Below are 25,407 nucleotides of genomic sequence, written 5' to 3' on the forward strand. Positions count from 1 at the left end.
CAAAAAAGTTGTAAGTCACTAGGTTTTGCGAATTTTGCATGACTCCACACAGGAAAGTTGTTCAGGATGCTCAACTTGGTCGATTTGCACCGTCAAAACGCGATTTCCAGAGTTGACTATTAGAAAAACAAGATGGCCGCTCTTCACTTTTCCCTGCCCGGGGAATAAACTTTTAATTTTCGAGCCACCCCGAACAGCCGAGTTAGCGTGATTTCTTTTTGCGGATACCCCACCCGAGTGTGCCGGTGCAAATTTGAACATCGTCAATGTTTTACTTTGGCGGTAATCGACGATTTTTGGTCAAATTATGATGTCACTTTTGCAAAAAAAAAGTTGTAATTCTCTAGCCACCCCGAACAGCCGAGTTAGCGTGATTTCTTCTTGCGGATACCCCACCTGAGTGTGCCGTTGCAAATTTGAACGCCGTCAATGTTTTACTTTGGCGGTAATCGACGATTTGGTCAAATTATGACGTCACTTTTGCACCAAAAAGTTGCAATTCCCTAGGTTTTGCGAATTTTGCATGACTCCACACAGGAAAGTTGTTCAGGATGCTCAACTTGGTCGATTTGCACCGTCAAAACGCGATTTCCAGAGTTGACTATTAGAAAAACAAGATGGCCGCTCTTCCCTTTTACCTGGGCGGGGAATAACCTTTTAATTTTCGAGCCACCCCGAAAAGCCGAATTAGCGAGATTACTTCTTGCGGATACCCCACCTGAGTGTGCAGGTGCAATTTTGAACCCCGTCAATGGTCAATGTTTTACTTTGGCGGTAATCGACGATTTTTGGTCAAATTATGACGTCACTTTTGCACCAAAAAGTTGTAATTCCCTAGGTTTTTCAAATTTTTCATGACTCCACAGGAAAGTGGTTCAGGATGCACAACTTCGTCGATTTGCACCGTCAAAACGCGATTTCCAGAGTTGACTATTAGCAAAAACAAGATGGCCGCTCTTCCCTTTTCCCTGCCCGGGGAATAAACATTTTAATTTTCGTGGCACCCCGAAAAGCTGAATTAGCGTGATTACTTCTTGCGGATACCCCACCCGAGTGTGCCGGTGCAAATTTGAACCCCGTCAATGTTTTACTTTGGCGGTAATGGACGATTTTTGGTCAAATTATGACGTCACTTTTGCACCAAAAAGTTGCAATTCCCTAGGTTTTGCGAATTTTGCATGACTCCACACAGGAAAGTTGTTCAGGATGCTCAACTTGGTCGATTTGCACCGTCAAAACGCGATTTCCAGAGTTGACTATTAAAAAAACAAGATGGCCGCTCTTCCCTTTTCCCTGCCAGGGGAATAAACATTTTAATTTTCTTGGCACCCCGAAAAGCTGAATTAGCGTGATTACTTCTTGCGGATACCCCACCCGAGTGTGCCGGTGCAAATTTGAACCCCGTCAATGTTTTACTTTGGCGGTAATGGACGATTTTTGGACAAATTATGACGTCACTTTTGCACCAAAAAGTTGTAATTCCATAAGTTTTGCGAATTTTGCATGACTCCACACAGGAAAGTTTTTCAGGATGCTCAACTTGGTCGATTTGCACCGTCAAAACTCGATTTCCAGAGTTGACTATTAGAAAAACAAGATGGCCACTCTTCCCTTTTACCTGGGCGGGGAATAACCTTTTAATTTTTGAGCCACCCCGAAAAGCCGAATTAGCGTGATTACTTCTTGCGGATACCCCACCTGAGTGTGCCGGTGCAATTTTGAACCCCGTCAATGGTCAATGTTTTACTTTGGCAGTAATCGACGATTTTTGGTCAAATTATGACGTCACTTTTGCACCAAAAAGTTGTAAGTCACTAGGTTTTGCGAATTTTGCATGACTCCACACAGGAAAGTTGTTCAGGATGCTCAACTTGGTCGATTTGCACCGTCAAAACGCGATTTCCAGAGTTGACCATTAAAAAAACAAGATAGCCGCTCTTCACTTTTCCCTCCCGGGGAATAAACTTTTAAAATGGCGTGGCATCCCGAAAAGCCGAATCAGCGTGATTACTTCTGGCGGATACCCCACCCGAGTGTGCCGGTGCAAATTTGAACCACGTCAATTTTTTACTTTGGCGGTTATCGACGATTTTTGGTCAAATTATGACATCAATTTTGCACCAAAAAGTTGTAATTCTCTAGGTTTTGCGAATTTTGCATGACTCCACACAGGAAAGTTGTTCAGGATGCTCAACTTGGTCGATTTGCACCGTCAAAACGCGATTTACAGAGTTGACTATTAGAAAAACAAGATGGCCGCTCTTCCCTTTTCCCTGCCCGGGGAATAAACTTTTAATTTTTGAGCCACCCCGAACAGCCGAGTTAGCGTGATTTCTTCTTGCGGATATCCCACCCGAGTGTGCCGGTGCAAATTTGAACGCCGTCAATGTTTTACTTTGGCGGTAATCGACGATTTTTGGTCAAATTATGACATCAATTTTGCACCAAAAAGTTGTAATTCCCTAGGTTTTGCGAATTTTGCATGACTCCACACAGGAAAGTTTTTCAGGATGCTCAACTTGGTCGATTTGCACCGTCAAAACGCAATTTTCAGAGTTGACTATTAGAAAAACAAGATGGCCGCTCTTCCCTTTTCCCTGCCCGGGGAATAAACTTTTAATTTTCGAGCCACCCCGAACAGCCGAGTAAGCGTGATTTCTTTTTGCGGATACCCCACCCGAGTGTGCCGGTGCAAATTTGAACGCCGTCAATGTTTTACTTTGGCGGTAATCGACGATTTTTGGTCAAATTATGAACTCAATTTTGCACCAAAAAAGTTGTAATTCTCTAGGTTTTGCGAATTTTGCATGACTCCACACAGGAAAGTTGTTCAGGATACTCAACTTGGTCGATTTGCACCATCAAAACGCGATTTCCAGATTTGACTATTAGAAAAACATGATGGCCGCTCTTCCCTTTTCCCTGCCCGGGGAATAATAAACTTTTTAATTTTCGAGCTCCCGAAAAGTCGAATAAGCGTGATTACTTCTTGCGGATACCCCACCCGAGTGTGCCGGTGCAAATTTGAATCCCGTCAATGTTTTACTATGGCGGTAATGGACAATTTTTGGTCAAATTATGACGTCACTTTTGCACCAAAAAGTTGTAATTCCCTAGGTTTTGCGAGTTTTGCATGACTCCACGCTGGAAAGTTTTTCAGAATGCTCAACTTGGTCGATTTGCACCGTCAAAACGCGATTTACAGAGTTGACTATTAGAAAAACAAGATGGCCGCTCTTCACTTTTCCCTGCCCGGGGAATAAACTTTTAATTTTCGAGCCACCCCGAACAGCCGAGTTAGCGTGATTTCTTTTTGCGGATACCCCACCCGAGTGTGCCGGTGCAAATTTGAACATCGTCAATGTTTTACTTTGGCGGTAATCGACGATTTTTTGTCAAATTATGATGTCACTTTTGCAAAAAAAAAGTTGTAATTCTCGAGCCACCCCGAACAGTCGAGTTAGCGTGATTTCTTCTTGGGGATACCCCACCTGAGTGTGCCAGTGCAAATTTGAACGCCGTCAATGTTTTACTTTGGCGGTAATCGACGATTTTTGGTCAAATTATGACGTCACTTTTGCACCAAAAAGTTGTAATTCCCTAGGTTTTGCGAATTTTGCATGACTCCACACAGGAAAGTTGTTCAGGATGCTCAACTTGGTCGATTTGCACCGTCAAAACGCGATTTCGAGAGTTGACTATTAGAAAAACAAGATGGCCGCTCTTCCCTTTTACCTGGCTGGGGAATGAACTTTTTAGTTTTCGAGCCACTCCGAACAGCCGAGTTAGCGTGATTTCTTCTTGCGGATATCCCACCCGAGTGTGCCGGTGCAAATTTGAATGCCGTCAATGTTTTACTTTGGCGGTAATTGACGATTTTTGGTCAAATTATGACGTCACTTTTGCACCAAAAAGTTGTAATTCCCTAGGTTTTGCGAATTTTGCATGACTCCACACAGGAAAGTTGTTCAGGATGCTCAACTTGGTCGATTTGCACCGTCAAAACGCGATTTCCAGAGTTGACTATTAGAAAAACAAGATGGCCGCTCTTCACTTTTCCCTGCCCGGGGAATAAACTTTTAATTTTCGACCCACCCGAACAGCCGAGTTAGCGTGATTTCTTCTTGCGGATACCCCACCCGAGTGTGCCGGTGCAAATTTGAACCACGTCAATGTTTTACTTTGGCGGTAATCGACGATTTTTGGTCAAATTATGACGTCACTTTTGCACCAAAAAGTTGTAATTCTCTAGGTTTTGCGAATTTTGCATGACTCCACAGAGGAAAGTTGTTCAGGATGCTCAACTTGGTCGATTTGCACCGTCAAAACACGATTTCCAGAGTTGACTATTAGAAAAACAAGATGGCCGCTCTTCCCTTTTACCTGGCTGGGGAATGAACTTTTTAGTTTTCGAGCCACCCCGAAAAGCCGAATTAGCGTGATTACTTCTTGCGGATACCCCACCCTAGTGTGCCGGTGCAAATTTGAACCACGTCAATGTTTTACTTTGGCGGTAATCGACGATTTTTGGTCAAATTATGACGTCACTTTTGTACCAAAAAGTTGTAATTCCCTAGGTTTCGCGAATTTTGCATGATTCCACACAGGAAAGTTGTTCAGGATGCTCAACTTGGGCGATTTGCACCGTCAAAACGCGATTTCCAGAGTTGACTATTAGAAAAACAAGATGGCCGCTCTTCACTTTTCCCTACCCGGGGAATAAACTTTAAATTTTCGAGCCACTCCGAACAGCCGAGTTAGCGTGATTTCTTCTTGCGGATACCCCACCGGAGTGTGCCGGTGCAAATTTGAACCACGTCAATGTTTTACTTTGGCGGTAATCGACGATTTTTTGTCAAATTATGACGTCACATTTGCACCAAACAGTTGTAATTCTCTAGGTTTTGCGAATTTTGCATGACTCCACACAGGAAAGTTGTTCAGGATGCTCAACTTGGTCGATTTGCACCGTCTCAGTTGTCGTAAACGATGGAGACAAGTCCAATATTTGGCTGACCTTTTTTGGCGCAGATGGATCAGGGAATATCTACCCACCCTGCAGCAACGTCGAAAGTGGAATGAGCCAACAAGGAACATCAGAGCAGGAGATATCGTGTTGATTGTTGAAGACCTCCCCATGAACCAGTGGACCATGGGAAGAGTCGTGGAAACCTATCCGGGTGATGACAACTTAGTCAGGACTGCTAAGGTGAAGACTAAATCATCAACACTTGTTAGACCAATTCACAAGTTGTGTCTGCTGGAGTCAGTGGAAGGTCTAGAGAGCACCAAATAGCAGTTGGATGTGAACAACAACAGGAGTGACTCAAGTCTATGGACTGCAATCTGATGAGTGCTCATTATTTGAGCTTATTTGATATTTGGTACAATATCGTGCATTGAGGCATGATTTGAGGTGTGAGCCAAGCGCCGCCTCCTTGTGCTAGTTTAATGGAGCAGTTTAGCCAGACTTCTTGTTACCATGGCAACTTCTTTGGACCGTTGCGGAATGTGAACATTTATCGTTAGACATTCTCGGCAAACATTGCATTTGTGATATGAGTTCACAGATGAACACATCTTCATGAACAGTTTATGGATTGTGAGAACACTAGCTTTGCCAAAGGGTTTGAAGCTTATTAGAGTTCAAGTTTTTTGAAGTTTGCATTATCAGTTCTTGTTACCTGTTGTTATGCGTTTTTTGCTGGTACTGCATTTTTCTGCGTTTTGGCCAAATTGGGATTTGATTGTAAAATTGAGTGTTAGGTAAATGCTCATAAGGACTATGCCCATTTAAGGGGCCGGGATGTTGCGGGCTAGGCAACGTAATTTATTCAAGTGTGACGTCAGAAGCGTAGATTTTTCTTGGTCAAATGAGGGCGCTGTTTTGCATCTTTTGCCAGGATCGATCATAACATTCGTCACTAGTCAGTCATACTTTCGCCAATATTTTGTTGATTTTGGATGCGCCCAATGTTGTGAGTACAAAATTAGTTCAATTGAGTACAAAATTAGTTCAATCAAGTATAAGATTATAAGTTTAAGTATACTCTGCATCAGGGATTGTTGATAATAAGCGGGTAATCAGTGTAAAATTTTGATTGTAAAAGTGGTTGATTTTCTAAGCATGTCGTCAGTTAGATTCACGTGGGTTGCATGTACATGTATTGTGTACGTTGGGGTATTGTGGCATACAGAACACGGTAGTGTGTGTGGATAAAGGTTAAAGGTCAAAGTTGGGATAAAGTTTTGAGATTAAGTTAAGTCACTTGAGTTGAGGCAAAGGGGAATCACGCACACTTGGCACACATTTTGTGGGTAAATAGGGATTTAATCAATTGTTGTAAATACATAAAATTGGGATTAATTCGTTATTGTAATTGCTGTAAATCAAATGTTTATATTGTATTGGGTTAATTGCAGATCGAACCATCAACACACGTTGCTACAAGCAAATGGTATCGTAATAAAGGGTTGGACATCAGTAAATTTTGTCATTGGTGAAAATATTTGAGTACACAAGTCACACTCAGTGACGCTCCTGGCGCTGTAACATACAGTATTTCCTGCCAGATTGTGGGACTACGTTTGAATTATGAGACCTAATTCTGATAGCACCATGTAATGCTTTATAAGATGCTGTGGCGCAATTTGCTGCGGATCGGACCAGGAACACCGGGGCGAACGCCTTCTCTTTTCGATAAGTGCAATGTTTTGTTTTACATGCGTTACATAACACATGGGACCAACGGCTTAACGTCCCATCTGAAGGACGAAGCAATGGTTAAGTGTCTTGTTTAGGGACACAAGTGTCACGGCTGGGGATTCGAACCCACACTCTGCTGATCAGAAACACCAGAGTTTGAATTCGGTGCTCTTAACCGCTCAGCCACGAGAGGCTATAATTACTTCACAGGTTTGTTGTAGGCCTTCACTTTAAAGACCCATTTATTGGAGTAAATGACAAAAGCAAGATTCACCAATTTAACATAAGCACAACAATTAGTGTTGAGTACGGACACATTTAAAGTATAACAGTAGGATAGTCATTTATTTGTCACCGATAGAAGAATAAAAACAGAGATAATCAGTATTCAAAGCAACAACAATTTGTGACAATTCATGGCACAATAGAGGAAAAAAAACATGTGTAGCTATAACGTTGGCCATTGGAGATAAATATGAGTCAATATTATACTCAAAATAATTGTAGGCATAAAACAGGAACGTATTTGGTAACAAGCAATGGAGAGCGGTTGATACTATAGAACATTGTGAGAAACGGCTAGTTTTTGAGAAAGAGGTAATTTCTCACTTTAAGAAATAAAAGACTTCCGCTGAAGCCTTTATTATGCATCTGAAACCACAACACAGTATATGCAACAAGGGAGTTTTTCCTTTCATTATTCTCTTGCAAATTCGATGACCAATTTGGCCCAATTATTTTACAGGTTTGTTATTTTACGCATATGTTGGGATACACCAAGTGAGAAGACTGGGTTTTTTTCAAATTACCAATCGTGTCCAGCCGTCGGACTTAAGACGAGTGAAGCTCCATATCCATAGACGTAATTAAAAACGCATTGAACCCATCCTAAGTTAGGATGAGAAACACTCGTCCTTGACTCGGGATAGTATTAATCCTAGCGTTTCGTTAAACCATTACATTTAATATTGATTACTTTTACATTAATAATGCTTAAGAGTCAGTTCAGGTAAATAATTGCCATAGTTGCTCACGGTCAAAAAATGAATTTTTTTAATACTTTGTGGGTGGAAGGGCCTTGGGGTGCAAGTAAACAAAATTGCATTTTCAATTCTATATATAGCCCGTTGCCATGGTTACGGCTCATTTTGTTTTTTGGCCATTTTAGGCCGATTTTGGGGTCTAAAAAACTGGTTTTTAGCTCATATTTACAACTCCACCCCACCAAAATGCAAAATTATTTCAAAAAACCTTTTATATCACTACAAAGTATCATCCTTGGCCTTCCTTGAGAAAAAAAATTATTGCTTTAAATATCACCCTTGGGCTATTTTTGCATCATGCATTACAGTATGTTTTTAGAACTTGCAAAATCGACATTTTTACCCTATTTTTGGACCCCAAAATATCAACTTGCCAGGGGTCTCAGAAAATTTTCCTTTCGGCTGTGATTAGGGCCAACATTGGTCTTTCCATATCTGGTGTCAAAAACTTGGGCAATTGTATCCTGTTGTGACAGTACTGCCTCAAAACTAGACTTTTTTCCCAAAAACGTGAAAAATGCCTTTTTAAGGGTCTTTTCACATAATATCGACATACGTGTCCATGGTAAAAAAAAAAGGAATATTTTTCTTATACTTTGTGGATGGTAGGGACTTGGGGTCCAAATAAACAGCATTTACATTTCAAATCATAATATAACACGTTGCCATGGTAACAGTTCATTTGTGTTTAGGCCACTTTAGGCCGATTTGGGGGTCTGAAAAACCTTTTTTTTTTAAAGTTAATATTTACAACTCCACCCCACCAAAAAACAAAAATATTTCATAAAACCTTTTACATCACTACAAAGTATCATCCTTGGCTTTACTTGAGACAAAAAAATATTGCTATAAATTTTACCCTTGTGCTATTTTTAGAACGTGCATTAGACTATGTTTTTTTGAACTTGCAAAATCAACATTTTTATCATATTTTTTGCCCTCAAAATTTCATTTTTTCAGGGGTCTCAGAATATTTTCCTTTCGGTTTTGATCAGGGACACAATTTGTCTTTTTATTTCTGGTAACAAAAACTCGGGCAATTGTATCCTGATGTAACAGAACTGTCTCAAAAATAAACCCTTTTCCCCGAAAACATAGAGAAATGCATTTTGAAATATTTGCTTCATTTTGAATTTATAACATGAAGAAGTTAGAAATAATTCCATCAATCTGGCAGCTTTTCATAAGCACTCTGTAGGCTTAGTGCATTACCAAACATTGATCAGGACTTGTTGATGACCTAAATCTTAGAATTTGCCCCGCCCCGACTCGGCCCAATCATATTTCTTGACATTGCATAAAAAAAAAAAGTTTTGTGAACAGCGCCTCTTTTTTGAAAGTCACATTTTTTAATTCCCCTTGCACATAAAGGAAGTTTGTATTGTCTTAATTGTTTATTGGTTCTCAGAATATTTCCCTTTTGGTTGTGATTGGGCTATCATTATGGTTTGCATGTCTGCTGGGGAGAAACACTTTCGTTTATTGTATCCTGTTGTGACACTTCTGCCTCAAACATGGTAATTTTTCCAAAAACAATAAAAATGCATTTTGAAGTTATCCCTTAGTTTGAATTGATAAAAAACAAAAACGAGCATGCTTGTTAAAAAAATATGGCACTGTTTCCATGCTCTTTAAGTAACATATACAAAGTTTATAACCATGCTTTGCCACTGAGAGTTCTTGTTTTGTCATGACTACTTTACCTAGTTGTCCTTATTACAGTCTTCTTGGTCCCCTGCCTGCTACCAAACTAAACATTTTCATTCCTATCAGAACAAAAAGGCTCTAAAAGTGAGCAAGTACTGTGTCCAAAGTATCTAAATGGCCATTCACCTGCTTTGGCCTTCTGTAAGCAGTTCCCCCATCCATGGTGGGGTTCCTTTCAATTGTACTGTTGCAAACAATAAAAGAGTTGGTTTATTTAACGTGATAAACAATTCAGCAGGTAATGTTTGACAATGTTTTTTGTTGATCGTTCTCAGAGACATATATAATAATTATGAACTAGTAAGATAGTGATCGGAAAAAAATAATCAAACTAGCCTGAATAAACTTTTGTCACTGCAAATGCATCTTACTTATTTATGTTGAGCAGGTGCAAGTATTTACAACTTCTTCCAATGTTGTTCCATTAAAGGAACACGTTGCCTTGGATCGGTCGAGTTGGTCTTTGAAAAGCGTTTGTAAACGTTTATCACAAAATGCATATGATTAGAAAGATATTTTAAAAGTAGAATATAATGATCCACACAAGTATCACTCAAAAACATCTTTCTAACCATGCATTTTATAACAAGCGGTTACAAACGCATTTCAAATACCAACTTGACCGATCCCAGGCAACGTGTTCCTTTTAAATGATCTCTTACGCTCATCTTGCAAATCGTTATATCATTGTTTTTAATAAGATCTTGGCAAACTTTTCCAACACTTTTAAGCGGGCTTTTTAATTTCCCACATTTGTGTTGGACATGATTGGATGCTCAAAACCATCTGCCTCAAGCACAGAAACTACATTGTTTATGATCTCTATCTCTATGAAAAGTTTTACATTTGGTAGCAGGCAGGGACCAAGGAGAGTAGGCCCTGTATTAAAGACAACTTGTAAAGAATGCTCATCGTTCTCTACTTGCAATGGGAATCATACCTGTACAATAGGTAAAGTAGCCAAATCAAGAACTCTCAGTGGCAAAGCATTGGTTATGGTTTGGTTGGATACCATTATGTTTAAATAAAAACTTTGTATTCATTACTCAAAGGGCATGGAAACAGTGCCAGATTTTTAACAAGCATGCATTGTTTTTGGAAAAATTACTATACTTAAGGCATGATCAGTCCCAACAAGATACAATAAACACAGTGTTTCTACCCAGAAGACATGAAAATACCAATAACAACCGAAAGGGAACACTTTCAGAAAAAGAGGCGCTATTCACAAAACATTGTTTTATGCAATGTCAAGAAATATGATTGGGGCTGGGCCAGGCAAATTCTAAAATTAAGGTCATCAACAGTTCCTGATCAATGTTGGGTAATCCACTAAGCCTATAGAGTGCTTAGGAAAAGCTGCAAGATTGATAGAATTATTACTTTTTAATGTTATAAATTCAATATGAAGAAAAAACAATTCAAAATGCATTGTTCTGTTTGGAGAAAAAAGTCTATTTTGGAGACAGTACTGTTAACATCAGGATATACTTGCCCAAGTTTTTCTTACCAGAAATAAAAAGACAAATTTTGGCCCTGATCAAACCCGAAAGGAAAATATTCTGAGACCCCTGAAAAAATGAAATTTTGAGGGCAAAAAATATGATAAAAATGTTGATTTTGCAAGTTCAAAAAAACATATTCTAATGCACGTTCTAAAAATAGAACAAGGGTAAAATTTATAGCAATATTTTTTTTGTCTCAAGTAAAGCCAAGGATGATACTTTGTAGTGATGTAAAAGGTTTTATGAAATATTTTTGTTTTTTGGTGGGGTGGAGTTGTAAATATTAACAACAACAACAAGTTTTTCAGACCCCAAAATCGGCCTAAAGTGGCCTAAACACAAATGAACTGTTACCATGGCAACGTGTTATATTATGATTTGAAATGTAAATGCTGTTTATTTGGACCCCAATTCCCTACCATCCACAAAGTATAAGAAAAATATTCCTTTTTTTTTTACCATGGACACGTATGTCGATATTATGTGAAAAGACCCTTAAAAAGGCATTTTTCACGTTTTTGGGAAAAAAGTCTAGTTTTGAGGCAGTACTGTCACAACAGGATACAATTGCCCAAGTTTTTGACACCAGATATGGAAAGACCAATGTTGGCCCTAATCACAGCCGAAAGGAAAATTTTCTGAGACCCCTGGCAAGTTGACATTTTTGGGTCCAAAAATAAGGTAAAAATGTTGATTTTACAAGTTCCAAAAACATACTGTAATGCATGATGCAAAAATAGCACAAGGGTAATATTTAAAGCAATAATTTTTTTCTCAAGGAAGGCCAAGGATGATACTTTGTAGTGATGTAAAAGGTTTTTTGAAATAATTTTGCATTTTGGTGGGGTGGAGTTGTAAATATGAGCTAAAAACCAGTTTTTCAGACCCCAAAATCGGCCTAAAATGGCCAAAAAACAAAATGAGCCGTACCATGGCAATGGGCTATATATAGAATTGAAAATGCAATTTTGTTTACTTGCACCCCAAGGCCCTTCCACCCACAAAGTATAAAAAAAAATTCATTTTTTGACCGTGAGCAACTATGTCAATTATTTACCTGAACTGACTCTTAAGATCATAAAGCACTATCCTCCCATAGGTATTTATCATCGTTCAGCAACTGAGCAAGTTCTACATTAAAGGGCTGATAAAACTCCTTCAACAACTGTTTGGTTTCCGGTAGCATTTGTTTAGTCGGTCTCGTGTAGACATTGGACGGGTGACGGAGGCATGTCTTTTTTATGTCAGTACTGTCCAGTTTCCCTGCGTGGGGATAAACAAAAAGGTGCGTTGCTGCGGTGATTGCAAACTTATAAACCGTATTTCATGCTAAAGGTACTAGTAGGTATCAGGTACTCTTAGCTGTAGAATAAAGACAGGTCCCTGCTCTCAGATCCAGTGATTCCATTGGATACAATGATATCATTGGATACGTGCAATGACATGAGCTTTCCATGCCCAAACAGCACACTGCTGTCACATCCGCAATATAATCTGACTGCGTATCTCTATGTGAAATGAATGAAGGTCAAAGGTGAAAGTACACGCCGGTCTGGAGGCAGGTCTCTGGCGTTATTCACGAGCCTCGAAATGTGACGTCAGATGTTCAGGCTATCTTAGCTGCAGCTCTGTGGTCCTCAACCCAAAATCCACCCACCCAAAATGCTGCCACCCATAGTGTCGCTAAGTCTCCCATTACAACATTTATAGTTGCATTGTACCAATTTCCATTTTAAACTATTTTTTTATTCAACAGTGTAACTTACTCAATTGGAGAAACTCAAATAGTTGAGGCAGCATCTGTGTGCAGTTGGTTTGCCAGTCCTCCAATCGGATGACCTTAATCTGATCACGTGGGAAAACTTTCAGCCAATCACGGAGGTAGACTGAATAAAGTCCGATGCTGGCTCTCTTCAAATTGAATAAGTTTAAAGTATTGAGAACAAAAATAAAATGGTTAGTGTTGAAAACAGAAACTTAAGTTGAAAAGCACTGAACACGCTTGTGCATAAAATAACAAACCTTTGAAAATGTGGGTTCAATTGGTCGTCAATGTTGCTAAAAGAGTAATCACGGAAAAACATCCTTGTTGCATTACTTTGTGTGATTTCGGATACATAATAACAGAGTTTAGCTGAAGTCTTTTATCATTTGAGTTAGAAATTACCTCTTTCTGTTAATGTTACTTCAGAGAGAGCCGTTTCTCACAATGTTTTTAAACTATCAACAGCTTGCTTATTTTATGCTAACCAGTATTTTGAGTCTTTACCAATAGTGTCCAATGCCTTTAACGGCGAGGCATCAGCAGATCCCTTTCACTTAACAATAAGGGAGCTTTTTACTTTTAAAGAAATTATTATGATATTTTCTTTTGAAATTCTGTTAATACGTTGAGCGGAGCCACTAAAGGGAAAGGTAAACACTAATTGAAAATGTAAAACAAATCCTGAAATCAGTTTTAGGTTCCCTCAAAATGTTAATTCATTACCTCGAAATTTTATTTTCTTCCCCCGAAATGTATTATTTCGTTCCCTCGAGTTTGTTGTACCTGTCCCTTTAGGAGCTTCGCACTATTATTATATTTCAGTACAGAATTCCATAGTAAACATTTACCACTGTTGAATTAGTCTGAAGATCATACGCACACGTCCTGTTGTCTTTCTTATTAGCTAAGCATGACTTAAAACGACGAAGGTAATCTATGACTTGACTGTGGAATATCGACGGCCCCTGGTCATAGTCGTGCTTATTGAAGTAGTGGAAATCAGAGAACAACCTTTTGATAAAAGTGAAAAAGACACAACAAAGTATTCTTGTTTATTCAGGTTTTTCATTGACGAAGTGTTGTTGCTTGAACAAAAAGAAATGCTCAAGATTAAGTATACGATAAGTTTGCCAGAAAAGTTTTATGAAACTGAAGTTGGTGTAGTCCTCGGAAATAAATCCATGCAGATGATAACACAACGAGCCTCAGCAACCAGGGGCGACTGTGTCTGGCGACTCTCAGGGCGACTTTGAGAGGGCTTTGCTAGGGGCCGACTTTGCTATAGTGGACGACTTTGCTAGGGGGGCGAGTTGACTTGTTTCCGCCTCAGCAACCATGAGTCCTAAACAGTACTGACCGAAGTAACCACTGTCTTGAGCAGCAACTGCTATCCTGCCACTGTTCTTATCACCCACTGGTCTCAGCAATCCTCACAAACCACCGAGGCTCGGCAGTCACCGGCCTCAGCAGTGATTTTCTTTGCGGCAGCCCCTATGGTCTCAACAAGCCACCGAATCTCGGCAGCCACTGACCTCAACAACAACTGTTCTCATCAGTAGCCACTGGCCTCGGGCAGCCATTGACCTATGGCTTTCCGCGAAAGCCAAAGCCAATGATAAGTACAACACTGTAAAAACTCTTTTTAGATGTTAAACACAAAATAATGTTGTACCCACTTTTTAAACATGTTTACATGATAAAAATGTTTACAATTTGTCACACCTGTTCATATAGTTTGCATGCATCCAAGCACACACAATGATGTTTAGGTATACATGTGAACAAAAGTGGGTACAAAATGTATGCTTAGACATGTCATGTATATAAATTCTAAACACTGTTTTTACAGTGTATACAGTATTTTACAGTATATTTCAGCAGACATTGGCCTCTCTGATTATACTGAAAGTTTCCAACAACATCTTACCACCCACCTTGCAGTAGGATCTCGAAATGTGACAATTATCTTAGACTTTGGCAAGACTGTGCTAATAACTTCTGCATTAAGATGACGAGGACCAATGTTTTCCTGAGGGAAGAATTGGCGCCATTTTTTGTTGTCCCAGAAGGTCGAGGCCGAAGAGTCTCCTAGAAAGAAAACGAAGCGGCAATGGATTTTTATAAAGACTTACAGTTTTCCAGGTCATGTTTTTACATTATGTGTGCAAATTTAGGCTCAATTGGTCATCGAATTTTCAAGAAAATAATGAAAGAAAAAACCTTGCGCGTTACTTTGTTTGCTTAATGCATAATAAAGGCTTCAACTGAAACTAATATCATTTTGAGTGAGAAATTTCTTCAGAGGAAGCCGTTTCTCACAATGGTTTATACTATCAACAGCTCTCCATTGCTCGTTATAAAAGTAATTTTTATTTTGAGTATTTACCAAAAGTGTCCAGTGCCTTTAACCACAAGGACATAATTCTAGACATATTTGTTTGTGAGTAAGGGGGTAAGGTGTAAGAGATGACGGAGAAAGTATGTTAATACAATAAATACATAGCCTACCCATAATGATCAAAGGGTCAGAACCCTTCACAAGTTGCTTTGCGATGTTAATTGACTGGCCGCGGATGTACTGAAGTACGCTTTCTGAAAATGTAAGCAATCACTCAACGTAACTGATTTTTATTAATCATTGTTCTGCATGTTTTAACTTGTAATGGGCATCTTATCATATTAAAATGTACTACTCTCTCCCATTGTGTTTGGGAATCAATGATGCCAATCCCATCTAATAAAGGTCCGCTTGGTCAGTAACAACATCACAAGAGGGCGCTATATGTGAGACCTTTTCGCAATTTAATACTCACATTATGAGGGCGTTCGATAAGCTTCCCTGGGTCGACCCCGCATTGCTCACTCGGGTGAGCCCATGACAAGAGCTAATCGAACGATCACACTCGCCCTTACGTGGTGACGGGATATACCTCAGGTCACCCCACAAGCAGGGCACTGAGGGCCGACCCGGGTGATGTACCGGGGCAGGCCGGGGTCGACCCAGGGAAGCTAAACGAACGCACCCACAAAATTATTCTCTGTATGCGTTGAAAGAGGTGCATGCTGGTCTAGCCAGCGCTCAAGTTTGATCCCTAGCTAGACCAGCATGCACCTCATTCAACAGTAAGCGCTTGCGGAATGGGTGTTTGCGAAAAGGTATAATAGTAATAGACTATTTCATTTTTCTTATATTTTTTTACCAATATACACCGATGTGTGATTAAGACGGTACACTCACCCCAAACAAACTTCCTTTGTTAATGGCGTTAAGTTCCACAAGCATTAGTTTTAGCCTATCTGTGAAAGACTGTGCACAACGCCTGGGAAGTTCCACGGTTTAATCAGCGAGTTGATCGTTCAAGTCTGACCGTTCTGCTGAGTATTGGGGAAGGGGGGGGGGTGTCACACATAAACACGATTTCACCTGAACAAAACTTACTTCCATTGAAGCGTTTTCTGGTCCACCAGTGTGGTTCCTTGACGCGAGCTCTGAAGACCTGTGGATGCGTATGCAACTTGTCATGGACGTCAGTGGTACCAGACTTTGGCATACCGGCCAGAAAGAAATAGGGTAGACACTTCAGCGGAGGTGACGTCATCAGACCACCCTCGCCAGAGAGTTGAGACCGCCAGCAAGGATTTCTAAATTTAGAGAGAAATTCTTCTGGCACCGCGTCGAAGACCTTGCCGAGAAGACAAAACAAAACGGTAAAGCTCTGAGCTTAAGGTTAGACTTGATTCAAGTACCGTTCTCGTGCGAGAGGACATGTGGCACAGGTTGGGGACGTTTCTGTTGTTAGGCGATGGGACTGAAAATAAAATAACTCTCACGGGATTGGGACTTGAGTCAAGTCTAGCATAAGGTAAAACAATTGTATTGGTTTAGCAATGCTCAGTGCCGCTGTCCCCAGTGTTTGAGTTCACAACTCTTGGTGCTCGATATGGTGTTGTACGGTACGACAACCCCACACCTTTGGACCTATGAAAACATTGATGCCGTGATAAATAGGCTCTTTTCGAATCCACGGCTTCGGCTTTGGATTCGGCTTCAAACAGACTCCGTTCTCTGAAGCCATGAGCACGACGTATAGCACGCGCAATATTGTCAAAACCACCGCGAGGCCAAGCTAGCCTGAGCCGAAATCTGGAACCTAAGCCGTGGTTTCGAATAGGGGCATTATAATATAATATATTATTATCATTTCTGTATGGAATATGTAGGGATCCGCCAAGTGCGCCCTCATTATTTGACTTGAATAAAGTTTACTTTTGGGGATGTCACATGACATTCACTCTCTTTTTCTATAGCTTCGACTTGGAAGAGCAACTAATTTATTTGGTCTGTGATTCTCTCTATTTTTATAGGGAGCATGGCTCTGGCCATGCTCCAAAAACCTATTTATATGGGATCAATAGAGTTGTAGAGATACTTGTGAGTATTATTTTGTGTTTTTACCCTCATTAATGCCCAAATTATTGTGATTTTGTAGCTCTCTATTTCGATCGTTTTATTTGTAAAACCATGTGTGTATTGCCAGGCAGCACTGTCACACACGTGCGTCCGTTAGCCTCTGTGTGTGCTGACCTTTTTGTGAACTTACACTGTGCACTGTGTAATGTTATGTAATGTATATACTGTAGTGTTATAACTTTTTGTGTTGTTTGCTATGGGTTACCATTAAAACCTGTACAGGAGAAGTTTATTTGATATATTTTACTTAACTGTCATTGTTCATTTATTGTAAATATTGATTGTATTTTGGCGAATGCTCGTCCTTTATTAATTAGAGGACCGGCTCTCCTTACCGTGTCTCTACAAATATAACGATAGACTCACATTTGGCGCAAGTTTATAAAGACTCTCCGAAATATGTTTCCTTAAAATGATTTCCTCGTTCCCTTCACTGATGTCGTCCTTCTGCTCAAGGTTTGTTAAAGGCCCCTTGTCTGAATCAGTTATTGGATACCCTTCGTTGATGAATGTCATTACCTCTGACATGTAAAGTGATGTAATCGTTGGTAGCTCGTTCTGAGCTCTCGGCCACCACTTTAAGTCAGCCGTCAGCTTCAAGCAGAGAAGCAACGACCCGACGCTGACAACAAAAATTACGTTTTTCCTTTGCTGAAATGATAAATAGAGTAAATGTTTTTCCTTTGCTGAAAAGATAAAAGAGAATGATCGTTTTTCCTTTGCTGAGAAGATAAAGAGAGTAAAAATTTTTCCTTTATTGAAATGATACAGAGAGTAAACATTGCTTAAATGATAAAGAGAATAAACGTTTTTCCTGTGCTTAAATGATAAAGAGAACAAACGTTTTTCCTGTGCTTATATGATAAAGAGAATAAACGTTTTTCCTGAGCTAAAATGATCAAGAGAATAAACGTTTTACCTGTGCTTAAATGCTAAAGAGAATAAACGTTTTACCTGAGCTTAAATGATAAAGAGAAAACGTTTTTCCTTTGCTGAAATGATAAAGAGAATAAACGTTTTTCCTTTGCTGAAATGATGAAGAGAATAAACGTTTTACCTGTGCTTAAATGATAAAGAGAATAAACGTTTTTCCTATACTGAAATGATAAAGAGAATAAACGTTTTTCCTTTGCTGAAATGATAAAGAGAAAACGTTTTTCCTTTGCTGAAATGATAAAGAGAATAAACGTTTTTCCTTTGCCGAAATGATAAAGAGAATAAACGTTTTTCCTTTGCTGAAATGATAAAGAGAATAAACGTTTTTCCTTTGCTGAAATGATAAAGAGAAAACGTTTTTCCTTTGCTGAAATGATAAAGAGAATAAACGTTTTTCCTTTGCTGAAATGATAAAGAGAAATAGTTTTTCCTTTGTTGAAATGATAAAGAGAATAAACGTTTTTCCTTTGCTGAAATGATAAAGAGAATAAACGTTATTCCTTTGCTGAAATGATAAAGAGAATAAACGTTTTTCCTTTGCTGAAATGATAAAGAGAAAACTGTTTTCCTTTGCTGAAATGATAAAGAGAATAAACGTTTTTCCTTTGCTGAAATGATAAAGAGAAAACTTTTTTCCTTTGCTGAAATGATAAAGAGAATAAACGTTTTTCCTTTGCTGAAATGATAAAGAGAAATAGTTTTTCCTTTGCTGAAATGATAAAGAGAATAAACGCTTTTCCTTTGCTGAAATGATAAAGAGAAAACGTTTTTCCTTTGCTGAAATGATAAAGAGAAAACGTTTTTCCTTTGCTGAAATGATAAAGAGAAAACGTTTTCCTTTGCTGAAATGATAAAGAGAATAAACGTTTTCCTTTGCTGAAATGATAAAGAGAAAACGTTTTTCCTGTGCTAAAATGATAAAGAGAATAAACGTTTTCCTGTGCTGAAATGATAAAAAGAATAAACGTTTTTCCTGTGCTTAAATGATAAAGAGAATAAACGTTTTTCCTTTGCTGAAATGATACAGAGAATAAACGTTTTTCCTTTGCTGAAATGATAAAGAGAAAACGTTTTTCCTTTGCTGAAATGATAAAGAGAATAAACGTTTTTCCTTTGCTGAAATGATAAAGAGAATTAACGTTTTTCCTTTGCTGAAATGATAAAGAGAAAACGTTTTTCCTTTGCTGAAATGATAAGAGAATAAACGTTTTTCCTTTGCTGAAATGATAAAGAGAACAAACGTTTTTCCTTTGCTGAAATGATAAAGAGAAAACGTTTTTCCTGTGCTAAAATGATAAAGAGAATAAACGTTTTCCTGTGCTGAAATGATAAAAAGAATAAACGTTTTTCCTGTGCTTAAATGATAAAGAGAATAAACGTTTTTCCTGTGCTTAAATGACAAAGAGAATAAACGTTTTCCTTTGCTAAAATGATGAAGAGAATAGACGTTTTTCCTTAACTGAAATGACAAAATTATTTTAATTTAGACGTTCAATGGTAACTTTTCAAAAGAGTAAAACATCACGAGGAAAAGAATGAGTGTTAAATGGAAGGTACACGTTTGGTAATTACTCAAAACAAATATTAAATAAAAGACACTGGACACTATTGGTAATTGTCAAATACCAGTCTTCTCACTTCTCATGAAAAGGTTTTCTTCAAATTTTGCCCTGTCAGTTATAACAAGAAGACAATTTGTGCATGTAAGGCACACTTTACCTTCTTCCTGATCATGTGTGGTAAACAATCTGGTCTCAGAAACAAAGATCAATCCCCTTTACCCTTTAACATGGCAAGTATAATTTATAAATGGGTGTCATTTCCTACTAACTGTAAATTTTGTAGTGCACGTATGCTCCCTCTGACTGTACAAGTGGCTTATGGAGTTCAATCCTGCGAAATGCCAGGTTATATGTGACTAACAAGAGGAAACCCATCCTAAGACCTTACAGCATTCACAATCACATCCTCGGGATGAAGCCAACTCTGCCAAATACCTGAGTGTTCACATCGACTCCAAGGTTAACTTCAATGCCCATGTTGATGCCACAGTCAAGAAGGCAAACTCCACCCAAGCCTTCTTAAACCTGACTTTCAGGCACTGCAATCAAAAGATCAAGCAGGCAACATACACAACTTATGTCCGGCCGATTGTAGAATACGCAGCTTCTACGTGGGACCCACACACCAAGCGCAACATCGACAAGCTTGAGATGGTCCAACGTAGAGGTGATCGCTATGTCACCGGTAACTAACACCATACCAGCAGCGTAACCACCATGCTAAAAAACTACAGTGTCCCACTCTGGAAAGAAGACGTCTCCAAAGCCGTCTTGCCATGATGTACCGCATCCGATATGATCTTGTTGACATCAACTGGCAAGCACACCTCACTGAAGCACAACACCAGACCAGAGGACATGGATCTCGCTTCTACATCCCGCACTGCAGCAATCAGGTCTATGTATCATCGTTCTTTCCTCGCACGAACTGGAACTGCTTGAAGACGGACCCTGCCCTCTCACCCTCTCTAGATGCATTCAAGAATGCACTGAGGGTCTCACCTAGTCAGTAATCTTGCTGGCCAGTTTTTACTTGCACCATGTATATTTTGCACCTGATTGGCTTACGGTCCCATGGTTTCACGCGTGCGCCCAGCCACAGTGCGGTAATCTTCAAATTTTCTGAGGCAGCAATAAGGAAGAAGAAGAAGAAGAAGATGAAGAGCTGATTTGAGTGGCCGCTGTTAGGCGCTCAGGCAAATCATATGATGGCCATGTACGTTGCAATCAAACTAAGATACCTTTTCGAAACTTGGGAGCGCCAAATTGCCCCACAGCATGTAGATACGCATGTGGAAACATGTGTACGAGAGCCAGCGGTTTTGCTAGGCTACGATGGTAGTACGTCATCACTTTGTGTGCTCAGGTGACGCGTAACCGCGACATTCGTGTTTTGCATGTACGGAGCCCGTATATGAATAGACTTGAATAGTTCCTAAGCTTACTATGAAACAACCCCGTAGCATACAGTACAGTGCGCAGGCGCCGTCAAAATGTGGTTCCCACTGTCCCGCCGCATGCGGAACAGGTTTGGGAACAAAATAATAGTTTTCTGGGGATGGCACGGGATTGGGACTTGAGTCAAGTCTAGTATATGAAGGATTTGGGTATTTTTTGTACGACACAAAACACAATGTTTGAAGATAATGATGGTATAAAAAGCTTCCCTTAAAACATTACTCTTTGAGGTGCTTTAGTCTTATCTCTTTTTTTAAATTATAGACATAGTGCGTTGACAATAATAATCGCTACTTTAAAGACACTGTACACCTTTGGTAATTGTCAAAGACCAGTCTTCTCACTTGGTGTATCTCAACATATGCACAAAATAACAAACCTAACATTTGAACCCAATTGGTCGTCGAATTTGCGAGATAGTAATGACAAAACACCCTTGCCACACGAAGTTGTGTGCTTTCAGACGCTTGATTTCGAGACCTCAAAATCTAAATCTGAGTTTCGAAATCAAATTCAAATACTTTTAGTGGAAAATTACTTATTTCTCGAAAATTACGTTACTTGGTAATTTCTCAAAATGACTTTTATCATAAAAACTTTACTTGGCAAAGAGCAATGGAGAGCTGTTGATAGTCAAAAACACTACGAGAAAGGGCTCCCTCTGAAGTAACGTGTTTTTTTTAAAAAGAAGTCATTTCTCACTAAAACATTTTGAATCGAGGTGCCGAATTCAAGCATCTGACTGAAAGCACACAACCTGCGTGTGACAAGGGTGTTTTATCTTCCATTATTATCTCGCAACTTCGACGACCAATATTGAGCTCAAATTTTCACAGGTTTGTTATTTTGTGCATATACACACACAAAATGAATGGTAAAAAAAAAGTGTTTAAAATAGAATTGGTAAAATATTACACAATGTGGGTAAAATATTACTAAATGAAAATACATAACTATCTTGTAAGTAAAAATTGTCTTGTTTTCAATGTATTCTGGTTGTTTTACCAGAACTGTGTAATCTTTTACCAGAATTATGTAACCTTGGTCAAGATTGTACCGAGCGCAAGAAGTTTTACCAAATTTGGCGTAAGATGTTCATAACGTTGTGTAAACATTACCGACTTAGGGGGTATAATTCCCACGTGCAGGCGCCACGCACGGCCGGAAACGTAGTCATCGCGATGTTGCTTGCGCTGCCTTAGTTACTTACTCCAATCCTCCATGCTACAACTAGCGATGACAGCTGACGTTCGTGCGTTAGAGATGGAAAGGATGAAACAAAACTTGTGTGACTGGGGCTTTGGAAGTCTGGTACAAATATTCGAAGGTATTTATTAGTTTATAGACCAACTTGATCACAATTTCGAATTAATTGCTTCTGCTGATTTTGATTTTGTAAACATGATGACCATTTGAGCATCCTTTTTTTTTGACATGCACAATTAAATTATATCATGGCTACCAACATACACATGATTGATACACGTGAATGTGTGCATGGTGTCATGTCAAAAGTAAAACAAACTCGTAGTCTATAGCTAAAGAGTAGACTGATGATGTAGGCCTAGCTGTTTCTAGCTTTCACTGTTTTCAGGAAAAAAATGGGTGGGCTTGGGCCTCGGTGTGCTAAATCATGGAGCAATGGATGGGGGAGGGGTGAGTACAGGGCAGGGACTTATTATCCAGGCCACATGGGGCTAGGGCCTATAATAATATAAGTTAACTTATACTACGGGTGCGGCGTTGACATTCGCTGTGCTAATACGACCGTTTAGTGGGGTTGGGGCCTAGGTAGCTCTACAAAGTCGAGCGTAGGACACGTAACACTCCACTGACTTGGCTTGGGTGACCCACGGAATAAGAAAAAGGCCCCCCAAAAAAACTAAACAAAAAACAAACAAACAGCGAGGTACAGAAAACACAAATGAGAAAGACAGTTAGGCCTAGCCCGATGGATCAATACGTTCATCATGACATTCCCTCGGACCCTCGGGTCATGGCTAACTTGCTTCTCATTTGTGTTTTCTGTGCCTGTTTTTGTGGGATTTTTCTCTTCTTCTGTAGGTCACCAAAGCCAATTCGGTGGAGCTAACAATGTTTATAAGGGATTTTTTTTATGCAAGGTTTTTTCTTTGTACTTCCTCAGGAAAACATGAGCCTGGATCAATATCTGAAGGAGATTGACTGCAAGTCGCATTCTCAGCCATACATCCTACGACTTGGTGGAACTCCCATTTCACCACAGCAAGTATTCGTTGTCATCGAAAGGAAGGCTATGCTGCAACCATCGCTTACCAAGGCCCTTGATGTGTGCTTTAAGTTGTATTTTGTATGCGATCTACAGTAGCAGGATAAGTGCTATGGTGCTTGGGAGTTTCTTGAAGCGGTTGTGTATGGCATAAAGGGAAAAGCAGTTAAAAGCAGCGCAATCAGGGATTTCCGAGCATTCTGCTCCAGCAAAATGTGAGCTCTTCACAAGTTCATGGTGTTTCAGGTTTTCAAAAAGTTAAGTTAATAACCAAGTTTACTAAAAGAATGCCTAAGAGCTAAAAGTTCTTGTCTTTATTTACATGCAAGCTAGAAAAAAACCTAACTGTGTTTTATCTGACTATTGACTTATGTTTAATGCTGTAAGCTTTTGTAAGAGTCTGTTTTGATATAGGACATACATGTTGCCCTTTACTGATGTAGTATTATTAAGTATTGTATGTTCAGTGCTAGCCAAGTCCGACAGGAGCAGGCTTGAAAATATAAATTCTCGCTAATAATTCTTGGACTGCATTGACGATACAAGACTGACAATTAATACTATATTGGTGAAAGGAAAATCTCAACATAAAAACAAAATAATTATCAGTCCAAGAATGTTCTCAACAATTTACATGTGTCAGTAAAAAAGTACTTCAGACCATTTTTTTTCAGCAGATTACCAAAAAAAAAATAATAATAAATAACCAATGACTTTTTTATACCCCCACCCCTCAAAAAAGTAATAGCCATTTGGCCTTTGAGTTTTTTACACATAGAAATGGATGTACGCATAGAACTCAAAGACATAATACAAGGTGTTAAATCAATTCATCAATAAGAGGTAAAACCTAAATCCCATAATTAAAGTGTTTATAAACACTTTAATTATGGGATTCAGGTTTTCTGTGGGTTTTTTGTATTTTGAACTCCTTTTTCTATGACCAGTTGATCTGGTTTTGTTACACATGTTGACCTATAACTGTTTTGGTGTCTTACTGTTGTTACAAATCAAAACTGAAATATGTGGACAAACAGTACTGTTTTCAGTACATGTTAACTTTAAAAGATTGCCAAATCCTGCAATGCGATTCTTTGTATACTGAATTATTTTACAATAAGTAATTGAGAATAAATTGAAGTTTTATATTTATAAATTTTTTTGTCCATGTGTGGATTTACTTCACTTTCTTTGAACATTTTATTTTACCTTTTTATTAACCTTTTTTTATTTGTTATACCTGAAGATTAAGTAAATCTTTACATCGTGTAAAAGTAAAAAATTAGTTTCTTTTGCACAGTAAATAGAAAAACTACCTAAAATATTAGTAAAATGTTAACATGGGGAAATAGTAAAACAAAAATTACAATGTAAAATTCGAGACATTCTACATAAAAACTATGTTGTTTTTTACCATCAGAATTTGTAAGATTTTACCTAATGGCTTTTACCACGATATTAGGTAAATTAAGGAACATAGTTTCGAGGTAAAAGTTTACAAAACTTCTATGAAAAACCTTACCCAACCCCTGTTATGTAAAATTTTACATAACTATTAGAAGGTTCGTATGGCACATTGCAATTATGTAAAATTTTACACAACCTGTGTAATTTTTTCTGTGTGTGTATTGAGATACACCAAGTGAGAAGACTGGTCTAAGACGATTACCAAGGTGTCCATGCAGTGCCTGTGGGAGCTTAATTAGATTCCCCTTTCTATCTACACTACGAACGAGGTCTACTGTTAAAATAAAACGGTTAAAAAAAACCTCACCTGCATGGCGTTGAAGCAGAATAATTTCAAACTGACGTATAGACGAAGGTTGACAAGTCCAATTATTTTTGAATGTGTACAGTCCCGATTCGAGGAGAAAAATAATAAAAAGAGGCACAACATTCAGTCCTGATAGCGCAGTCAGGATGTCAATCTGGTAGAAACTCATCCACCCTAGTGATGCACTGCAAGTAATGATTTCATCCCCACCAAGCCAAAAGGGTACTTAGTT

General features: G+C 38.9%; 1 protein-coding gene and 1 long non-coding RNA gene across 3 annotated transcripts; one reads left to right on the top strand and one right to left on the bottom strand.

Annotated features, from left to right (window-relative positions):
- Nucleotides 1-7,532: 7,532 nt before the first annotated feature.
- On the bottom strand, nt 7,533-25,392 carry LOC117288371 (carbohydrate sulfotransferase 15-like). Of its 2 annotated transcripts, none has more exons than XM_033769210.1 (9): nt 25,176-25,392; nt 17,564-17,848; nt 16,166-16,409; nt 15,235-15,318; nt 14,661-14,814; nt 13,575-13,737; nt 12,728-12,872; nt 12,037-12,224; nt 7,533-7,705 (listed from the first exon to the last, which is right to left on the bottom strand). In XM_033769210.1, the coding sequence occupies exons 1-8, from the start codon at nt 25,296-25,298 to the stop codon at nt 12,037-12,039; spliced, it is 1,386 nt and encodes a 461-aa protein (XP_033625101.1). In that variant the 5' UTR covers nt 25,299-25,392; the 3' UTR covers nt 7,533-7,705. The 2 variants fall into 2 exon arrangements, with proteins under 2 accessions (XP_033625101.1, XP_033625100.1); XM_033769209.1 differs by having other exon boundaries at nt 7,533-7,698; nt 12,030-12,224.
- Nucleotides 22,357-24,557, top strand: LOC117288373. Its single transcript, XR_004518876.1, has 2 exons — nt 22,357-22,480; nt 23,300-24,557. It is a non-coding gene; the product is annotated as an uncharacterized LOC117288373 (long non-coding RNA).
- Nucleotides 25,393-25,407: the final 15 nt, after the last annotated feature.

Source organism: Asterias rubens, chromosome 3 (assembly GCF_902459465.1).
Source record: "Asterias rubens chromosome 3, eAstRub1.3, whole genome shotgun sequence".
NCBI classification, from domain to species: Eukaryota; Metazoa; Echinodermata; class Asteroidea; order Forcipulatida; family Asteriidae; genus Asterias; species Asterias rubens.

Coding starts and splice junctions, on each gene's coding strand:
- LOC117288371 (XM_033769210.1), bottom strand. CDS start 25,298: ATGTTGTGCCTCTTTTTATTATTTTTCTCCTCGAATCGGGACTGTACA. Junction 15,319..16,165: donor CAGAAAACGCTTCAATGGAA/GTAAGTTTTGTT, acceptor TTACATTTTCAG/AAAGCGTACTTCAGTACATC. Junction 12,225..12,727: donor ATTTGAGTTTCTCCAATTGA/GTAAGTTACACT, acceptor ATCCCCACGCAG/GGAAACTGGACAGTACTGAC.